At 41.2% G+C, this 9,768-nt stretch overlaps 1 protein-coding gene across 17 annotated transcripts in view; it reads right to left on the bottom strand.

The window, feature by feature from the left end:
• The window catches only part of ABCC9 (ATP binding cassette subfamily C member 9), a 74,190-nt gene that overhangs the window by 260 nt on the left and 64,162 nt on the right, over positions 1 to 9,768 (bottom strand). For 13 of the 17 annotated variants that reach the window (XM_072923718.1, XM_030263438.4, XM_030263443.4 and 10 more), the window contains 7 exons: positions 9,472 to 9,602; positions 8,816 to 8,894; positions 6,343 to 6,451; positions 6,035 to 6,138; positions 5,160 to 5,293; positions 4,819 to 4,881; positions 2,131 to 2,443 (listed from right to left, as the gene is read on the bottom strand). In XM_072923718.1, the coding sequence (XP_072779819.1) occupies positions 2,306 to 2,443; positions 4,819 to 4,881; positions 5,160 to 5,293; positions 6,035 to 6,138; positions 6,343 to 6,451; positions 8,816 to 8,894; positions 9,472 to 9,602 (758 nt within the window). In that variant the 3' untranslated portion in view covers positions 2,131 to 2,305. Of the gene's footprint in view, positions 1 to 2,130; positions 2,444 to 3,090; positions 3,271 to 4,818; positions 4,882 to 5,159; positions 5,294 to 6,034; positions 6,139 to 6,342; positions 6,452 to 8,815; positions 8,895 to 9,471; positions 9,603 to 9,768 lie in introns of those variants that run through there. The other 4 variants (XM_072923719.1, XM_072923722.1, XM_072923724.1 and 1 more) reach the window with 2 other exon arrangements.

Genomic DNA, 9,768 nt, shown 5'->3' with positions numbered 1-9,768 from the left:
GCTATAATGGGAGGAAATCTCCTGTGTCTGCAGCAGGTTGTTTATGTTCGTTATCTTATAAGATTTGTGTATGTTGAATGGGACTAATGCTTTAGAAATGGGATTGTGCTTTTAAACCTGCAGTGCAGCAGTGGGACACGTCGTCACCCAAAGCTTCAGCCATGGTGAATCCAACACCGGGGCTGATATTCCTGCACTCCTCCCTCCAAACAAATGGAGCACGATGAGGTTCTCTCACCCCATCACTTGTTCATTTTCTCACTTATCTATTTTCTTTTCCATGTGTTCAAGAAGCAGAGCTCAATTCTAAAGCAGGAGGTGAGCAAAGAAGGTGCTTCTCACACCTGTAATGGCTCTGGGACAAACCTAAGAGAAAAGAGGTGCTAATTATTGGCCCCTCTTAAGTATTACAAGACATAGTCCCAGGCCCATAGCAACCCTTTAACGCAGTGGGAACAGGTATCGCATTGAACTGGCTGGCACCTCTTAAAATAAATCAAGATTGCATTGTTACAAAGACACACAGATCAACAAAACATTTAGTGTTTCATCTTTATACCCAGTCTGACAGCAGGGAATCCAATTATCTTTTTGCTGAACACAATTAAATTAAATTAAGAATAATTTTGGCATTTTGGGCATGAAATTTGGATAACAATATATGCCTCTGCTGCAGGCATCTTCTTTTACAAAATGTATTTTATTTGAATGACAAGGATCACCATGGGGAATTAATCCAGGAAAGAACAAAAATGCTTTCACAGCAGTAGACAGGGAAATCACAGAAGTACTTCCTCTCATAAGTACTTCCTCTCATAAAATGTTCAACACTGAGTTCTTTTGTTTAGTTGTGTCACACAGCTTTTATTTTCAATAATTCAGAGAAAATAAAAATTTCCAAAAAATCAATTTAAAAAGATAAACCACTGTATCATTTTTTACACTGTGAGACTAATGTAAGCCCAATTCCAAGTCCTATGACTTCTCTAAAATTATTGCTTTTTGGGGGGGGGGGGGGGGGAAGGCAGGGGGGGAAATGCTGTGCCTTATGTTATTTTAATGCACTAAAAACAGGCTTAAGTGCACTCAGTGATCTTCCTAAATGTTGTAGCAGCAGGTGAATAAAAACCACCTTGAATATTACCAGTGAAGGTGATCTCTCAAGGTGTACCTTTGAAAATATGCCTGTGAAACTCCTTTTGGGTGTTTACTGCCCATGGGTCAGGATCAAACTATGTGTGAAAGTCAGGTACAGGCAACCTTTGCAAAGCTGCCTCATGTAAATATGTGTCTAACTGCATCTACATTCTTGAGGATGTAGCAATAATTTGAAAATCACACCTTCTTGCACTAGATATGATTTAGAGGTAGGCCACAAATATGTAAAGGAAAATAAAGGTTGTCCCCAAATAGAACTTGAAGGACTAAAGACATATAAAACAATTAGTGGTTCATTAATTACATGCAATTTTAAGCAGAATATTTTAGTAGACATGTTTAAAGGATTGGCTAATACCAAGTTTATAAATTCAGATGAATTTTAATACAAAGTCTTGAGATACTGTACAAAATTCCTCTATAAGTCAATCAAAGCATGCATAATCATAGGATGATTTGAATCTTTAGTGAAAGTTGGAAGAATGAATATGGATTTAGGAACTGATTGTATGAATAAACCATTGTTGCAGTGAAAATAGTTCTGTCACGACTGAAGTGTGTTTACTAAAGTAAAGGACAGGAAGAATGTCCTTATTTCAGATGAAATTCCTTTCCCTCATTCACTGCCCCTCTGCTACAACTTGGAGAGCAAAGTTTATGCCTTTGGAATGCAGCAGATTGCCCCAAGTGTTATGGGCTTGGATGTTTTTCCTAATTTTTCCCTCTGGGGACAGAATGCATCTGGGGAACCTCTTGCTTCCTTGACAAACTGCACGATTTGATTTCTGGTTCCAGCATAACATATGCAGTTTATAAGATCAGTGCATTCTTTTTCTCTCTTTAAACAAAAATAAAGTCAATAAAAAGTCTAAGGAAAATGCCTAATTCTCAGGAAGTAAAAACTTCTCCCTCCATGTGTGCATGTGTGTGTGTGAAGTTTCATAGCTTTGAATAAAGTGACATCTTTATTGCTTCAAGGCAGACATATTGCAATAGGCTTTATTATTTTGGAAGATGGAAGTGTGAAGAAAGAAGCTCTAAAAAAACAAAACAAAACAAAAAAGGTAAAAGTGATGTTACACTAAGTAGAAAATATTTGCATTTCATCTATTTAAAAAGAAGCTGTTAGAATGCATTGTGTGGCTGTTCACATGTCAGCCCGGACAAAGGAAGCGAAGATGCCATCTTCCTGGGAAAGCAGGTTCTCAGGAGTATCGTATTCCAGAATGTTCCCCCGCTTCATGACGATGACCAGGTCTGCAGTGAGGATGGTGTGAACCCGGTGCTGCCACGAAGGAAAGCAAAAAGGTTTTTCATTTGGATAATTCTCACTAATGGGCCTCCTGCAAGGCAAACCCCATCTGGGAAAGCCTGTCCTTGTTTACAGCAATATTTGGAATAGATCCTTGTACTTTAACCTGAAGAGATCTTCAATTACTTTACAGCCTCTGCACCAAGCCTGAAAATACTTAAGCATGAGCTTCGCTTTTTGCCATTATGGACAACACAGCTGGTGGAATAAATCCTATGGCCCCAGTGAAACACATCTTCTCCCACGGGAAACAGGGATGAGAAGCATCCTGCACTGCCAGGTGGCTTGGCATCCTGCTCTGCTCCTTGTTCTCTGCACCCCAGCAGTCTGCTCTCCATCAGTCTCAGGGCACTCCTGGGCTATTCCTTACTGTAAATCCCTCTGAGATCTAATTGGAGTGTGCTCCAGGCAACAGTTTAATCCCATAGGCTACAGGTTTCCTTTGACATGATAGTTTCAGTGTCAGCTGCATGAGATTTACATGTGATCTGCAAAAATTGTCATGAAATTAAACAAACCCAGGAACCACACAAGAAACACCTTCTTGCACTATTCTCTCAGAAGCTGTGCAGTAGAAAGGAAGCAGAGTGAAAGGAAACTAAAGAGGTAAAAATAACTACCAAAGAACCAGAAGTCCTGTGAACAGTGTGGACTGAGAGAGTCTACTTGTGAGTCTTCACCAAAGTGGTGAACAGGCCGTCCTCTTTGAGGAGTAAGTTTGAGGCAGTGTCACATTCAACTAGAAAGCCCTCAGAAAGGACTAGGACAATATTGGCGTCCAAGATGTGAGACACACGATGCTGGAAAAAAGAACAGAAAAATAGGTGGGTGAAGGAAGGATCAGCTGTGAATGAGGAGAGGAAGGAATGAAGCCAGCTCCATGACAGCTAAATATTAATGTGTGCTGTTTCACTTGAGACACTGACTTCAGAAAGGCAAAGCCAAAGAAAAGTGAGATTCCAGCCAGAAGGACAAGAAGGACAACAATCTCACCACCAGAATCTTCAGCATTTACACAGCCAAGAACCTTGGAGCACATTGCAAATGAGCTGGGTTAAGTGGCTTGCCTGATACAAACTACTCAATGGCAGGCTGAAACCAGAGTCCAGAAGGCCTGACTGTAATCTCTAACCACAGGACTGGATTCCAGACAAGGCAAATGAAACAGCTGTTGAAACACGTATTTATCTCATGGAGAAAACTTCTGTTTGTTGATTAATGCTGCTGTCACAGGTGGAAATATTTTTAATGGTATCCACCACATGTCTGAGCACATATATGTATGAATATGCATGGATATATGGACCACTTTTGGGGCACTGGAAATGGCAGGAAAATGGGAAAGAGCATCATAAACCCCTAGCTGAAAAGCTATTATTTTGGGGGGTAATTCCCATTGATTCTGATGCCTTAAGTTTTAACTTTCATACTTTTCAGATTCTGTACTGCTTTAGTGTATAACTCTGAACTTCATATAAAGTGTTAGCAAGTTCTCTTCACAGTTCAGTCTGACAAAACAATCCTTTTCCAGCCTGAGAAGCAAGGACACTGTTGCAGCTTCAGGCCCCAAAAGTATAAAAAACAGCGAATTGAGGAAAGCAATCTGGGAGGATGGGACTTCATAATCTGAAGCTGTAACTGGAAAATTAACTCCAATATGTAAATAGACCGAAAATTATAAAAGTGTGAAAACATCTGACCCATCGTCCATCTTGGGTGGAGCCATGGCCAGGCCCTTGTATTGCCCAAGGTGTATCCTTTGAAGGACTTTATAATAAATATCTATCTTATTCTTTAACAATGTCGAGCCTCTGGTAGCCTCTTTAGGCATCAATTCCAGTTTTTAAAACTTTTTTTGTAAACCCAGCTTTTTATTCCAAAAGAGAGAAAAGATAACCCAGCTTGAGAAACCACATCAAGAACATTATGAAATCTCAACTCAAATTTGTGCTGCATTTGTAGGCACTACACATACATAGCCTTCAGAAGCAAAATTCAAACTTAGATTTGGATGCAACTTTCAATAATGGTTCAAACCATGCCTTTGGTTTCAATTTTTCAGTGAGAATGGCTTCAAATTTTGTTGAGACAGTGCAGATGCTGAAGTTCCCTGTAAAGTCTTTGTTCAGATTCAAGTGTTTTAGTTTGATAGCAAGACAGCATTTACTGCAAGATTTCAGGTTGGTAGGCGTCTGACTTGTTCTGGTATAATGAAAATATTCTGGCCTTGTGGTTTAGTTCTATTTTGTGATGCTTTTAGTTTATGTAGTGGGGTTTAACTGGTAAAGGGCAAGATTAACTACCTGAGGAATGAGGAAAAAAAGAGCTTTTTCTGGCTTAATACTTACCGCTATTGTTACAACAGTGCGGTCGGCGAAGGCAGTCATCACAACCTTCTGCAAGATGTTTTCCTGTCAGAGGAAAAGGCTCACTCCAGTTACTTCATCCTGTTACATTCTAAGTCACATGTTTTCAAGCATATTCCACACTATCTCTTTCCCAGCAGGGAAATGTCACACACAGATCAAGAACTTATATGAAAGCAGAGGTTCTCTCAAGCATTTTATCCTGAGAGAAATAAAAACACTGCCTGCTTTTTCTGCTACAGAGATCACACACTTCATGGCTGATGCTTAGGGAAGATGCCTTTCTCCTGGTAGATCACTAATTAGTTAATTGCTGTACTCACTGTGGCCATGTCAATAGATGCTGTGGCTTCATCCATGATGAGGATGCTGCTCTTACGGACAAAGGCTCGAGCCAGACAGAAGAGCTGCCTTTGCCCCACACTGAAGTTTTCCCCTCCTTCTGTGACCATTGCATCTGTAACAAAGCCAGTTCCTGTGAATATTGCACCCCTGAAATGCTACCCCTGAGAGATATGCTTGTGCACTGTTCCAGGGCCAAGCAAAATCCCCATAAAAGCCAATAGCCATAATCTTGACTGACCAGTGAGATGGAGGGATACCAAGAAAAATGAGCACAGCCTCTTGGGAAAGGAGAAATATGTCACTGAACAAACAGTTGGCACAAATTGTTAGAAAATCTGGTAGGCTGCAGGATAATATCTTAGTAATATGAAATGTACTTGATATGGAAATAAATGTGTGAGTTTCCTTCATGAAAAGGATCTGAAACAGTAAGAAAAATGCTCTGCCAGTGTTTACAGCGCTGCTTGCAGAGACAGGTTCTGCTAAAGGAGGTAAAATTGCTCTTTTTTTCTCCTTACTAATTCTCCCACTGTGATCACAGAATCATAGAATATCCTGAATTGGAAGGAGTCCACAGGACCACCAAAATCCAACTCCTGGACCTGCACAGGACAGCCTCAACAACCACATCATGATGCTGAGGTGTTGCAGGACTTTTCCATAGTGCATGGGAAATCAGACTATTCCTCAGTTTTTCAATAAGAATATTCTCTCTACTAGGAAAGAGAATCTTCGTTATGTGCCTGTCACTCCCACATAATGATCTGGAGTGTCAGATGGGATGGATCTGTTTATCTGTGTGCATACATGACTCCATTACTGGCCCATGATCCAGAAATTGGTTCAGACATACCAAGGCCTCCTGGCAATGACTTGACCATGTTCTTCAACTGAGCAATCTCCAGAGCTTCCCAGAGTCTGTCATCAGTGCACTTGCATTCAGGATCCAAATTAAAGCTGCAAAGAAAACCATAGCAGGAGTCATAGTGCAATTACTTTCAGGTTTTCTGCAAATGAACAGCTTGGCATTGTGTGTCACTGGGCAGATGGACTGGACTGAGCTAGGAAGGTTCCTTGCCTTTCCAGCCCCTCCTGTCCCCCGGCTCCCATGCCAGGCAGGCTGTGCCATGCTGCCTGCCACCCCCTATGGCATAAACCTACCGGATGGAGCCACTGAACAGGATTGGGTCCTGCAGAATGATGGAGAGCCGGGACCGGAGCGTGTGCAGAGGCAGTTTGCTGATGTCTATCCCATCAATCACTATCCTCCCTGTGTCAAACAACACACAGAACACCTGAGGGAATTGCACAAAGCACGTGATCCACAGGTAGCAGGTGGAAAGGTGGAACAGCCCCTCTGGGCTGCTCTCTAGATGATGGGATACTGCCTCTGTGAGCTCTCAGCACTGTCAGACACATGGGGAAGGTGAATATAGCTAATAACACAAGCCAGGGATGTCTCAATTTATTAGTGACACTGCCACTTTGCTCTTTTGTTTTTTCTTCCCTCCACCCCCCCCCCCCCCCCCACCCTCTTAAGGGAAATTACATGTCTTTCCTTCTGTGTAATGATAGCACCAGAAGCATAATTTATTATGGGTCAATTATAGCCAAACAGAGCAAGAACAAGAGCAACTTATGTTGCTGTGCCTTTCTTTGTTCCCCTTAAATTCAACAATTGCTGAAGATATTTCCTTTGAGAAGGAGCACAATTTCTTTTGCACAATATATGCATGAATATGGGGGGTTGAAGGAGATGGGAAAGGGATGGGCCAAGGCAAACTGAATGAGAATATGGTAAAGGTTATTTCCATCAGGCACTGCTGCAGTTTTCATGTGGATTGCTACTCTAGGCAGCTGCACTCCTCCTAACATTCATTTAATCAGTTCTCTCTCCCAACAGTGAGAACTTAAATGTGAACTGGCAGGTGCATGGATATTCAGAGCTTTGTACGTGTGCCCCTTCTGTCATTCCCATTGTCATGATACTGAATTTTGTAGGTTGTTCTCTGTGACCCTGCTTCAGTGGAAGATTTAATTTCCCCCTCTAGGTGGACTACTTCTATGATTGTAGTTTTATGCTTTTACTATATGGCCAGAAGAATCAAGATTTTCTCTGTAAGGTACAAAGTCCAATTATTTTCACACTTCAAGAAAATCCTAATCAGGTTAGAGGACTTCTGCTTGAGACACTGGTGGTTGCATAAACTTAAGCAATTCCTTTTCTTCACAAACAAGGACATTAGAGTGGGTTAGCAGAAGATGAGGTAGAATAAGGAGGGGAAAATTAATATGGCATGCCTGGGGAATAGGGAAATGCATATTTGACAGAAGCCAGGGCGCTCAAGGAAAAGAGGAGATGAGAGGACCTAGGGGAAAAAGTAAATTTGAGAGGAGTTGGGAAACTGGGAAAGGATTGTCAAGCAAGACATAAGATAAATGAGAGATTGTTTGAACATAGGGTGAGAGAAGGAAAACACTAAAGAACAAAGTAAAAGTAGGGAAATAAAATGGGACAGACAGAAATTTAAGGAGATAACAAGGACCTAAGGATCAACGTGAATGAAATTTTGGCTCTAGTAAAGTGACTCGAAATCTTATTATGTAACTTTCATTAGAATGACGACCCCAACCAGAAGTGGACCAGCATGGAAGATAAATATGGGTCCAGCAGGGGCAGGGATGTGCACAAAGGATAAATAGAGCTTGATTAGAAAAGGCTTAGATGTTCCCACTGGGAAAAATCAGGGATACAGGAGAAGCAGACAAAGAAAATATACAGAAAGAAGATTGAAGTAGAAGGCAACCTCAAGCTGGCCATAAGCATGGTTATTATTTCTTTGCAATATTTATATATCTAGGAATCATGGTCATGAATCAGAAGCCTATGACCACAGACACATATAGGCACAGAACCACTACAAAAGCAACTATTAGCCACATCAGATTCACTTATCCTCCCCATCCTACCAGGCTTTCCCTGGCAAACATTCCATGCACAATGGCTAAACTAGAAATGTGGAAATCTTAGGAAAAAAAAGATGACTTTCTGGTGGTTTTCTATAGTCCCTCAACAGCACACATGTATCTGTATTATAAATGCTGAAAAGTAGTTCGTGCCAATTAGCTAGGACAGTTAAATGCTGCAGGATGAAAACATAGCAACATATTTCCAACCCTTGAGTCAGATTCTGCTGCAGTTGTGGGAAAGCACAATAAAATAAAAAAAAAAAATCAAGGGAGTGGACTTGTTGAGTTCTAGTTTATACTCTGCTAATATTTTGACAGCTATAATAAGTTAAGGCAGTTATTCTTTAGGCAAACATTTAGACACTCCAGAGACTTACATATTTTTTGTCCTGTCTCAAAAATTGCATATTGTTTTGTCAGACCACATGCAAATTAAAAAAAAAAAAAATAGAGATATAATCTGTGCACAAAATTTCCTGGGAGAACCAAGTGCTATCCACAATAGGGCACTTTGTACTTTGAAGGATTAAGCATAACACTTCTAATCAAATCTCTTCTGAGCCAGAGAACCAGGTTATAAACTATCAAAAATGCTCCTCCCTTCTTCTGAGGAAATAAGGGGGGAGTAGTTGAGGAGTGACAACATTTTCCAGGGGAAACTGACCATCAAAAATATCCACCATTCTGAAGAATGCCAAGGACAGGGAGGACTTGCCGCTGCCAGTCCGACCACAGATCCCAACCTGAAAAAGATGGAGGATGTCACTTACTCACAGAATACTCACTCACTTACTCACTTGCTCCTTACTTACACCTGCAGCCCTTTTGGGAAAGCTGCACTGGATTGTGCTACTGGTGAGTTGAAAGGTTCTTCCCAATGGCAGGGAAAACACAAAACAGGACAGTGAGCACATTCCCCTTTTCTGCTCCTCATCACAAGGACTTGTCCCGCAAGCATTTCAGCATTTTGACATAGATGCCAATGACACTCCATGCTGAAATGTGAGATACTCTTGTGTTTTAACACAGTTCAGTCTTATGCCCTTCTAATTTATCTGCTATTTAGACTTACTTTTATGCAAGGAAAATGGACTTGGAAAGATATGGGATACTCAGAAGAAAAATTGATCCCAGCCAAGAATAAGCTTCTATCAGTGTAAGTTCTTGATCTGTGCCCAGGGACCTCAGAGAGGACTGTAAATGTATATATCTGCTAATATAAGTTGTTAATCTTGTTCTTCTGCCACTTTAGAAAGGAAAGCTCTGTAAATAAGGATCTGCACCAGAATGAGGATGATGAGCAATTGCTGGACATGGTACCTTTTGTCCTGGCTTGATATAGGCTTTCACATGCTTGAGAACAGGCTTCAGGTTGTTTTCGTAGCGAACACACAAATTTTCAATCTTGATTTCCCCCTCCTGGGGCCAGTCTTTGGGGACTTGAGAAGGATCTGAAATAGTTAGAGAAAAACAAACTGAAATGAGTGCTGCTAGAGGGTCACTTTACAACAGTCACCTTTCCCCCTCTCTCCTGCCTGGGCACCTTCCTTTAAGCCACTTGAGAAATAGAGCTCCAGTTCCCTGCCAAGGGGAGGCTGAGCTGGGAACTGCCTGGCA

The sequence above is a fragment of the Taeniopygia guttata genome, chromosome 1A (genome assembly GCF_048771995.1).
Source record: "Taeniopygia guttata chromosome 1A, bTaeGut7.mat, whole genome shotgun sequence".
In the NCBI taxonomy this organism is placed as follows: domain Eukaryota; kingdom Metazoa; phylum Chordata; class Aves; order Passeriformes; family Estrildidae; genus Taeniopygia; species Taeniopygia guttata.
Note: the sequence above shows the minus strand (reverse complement) of the source record. Positions and strands in the feature narration are given on the sequence as shown.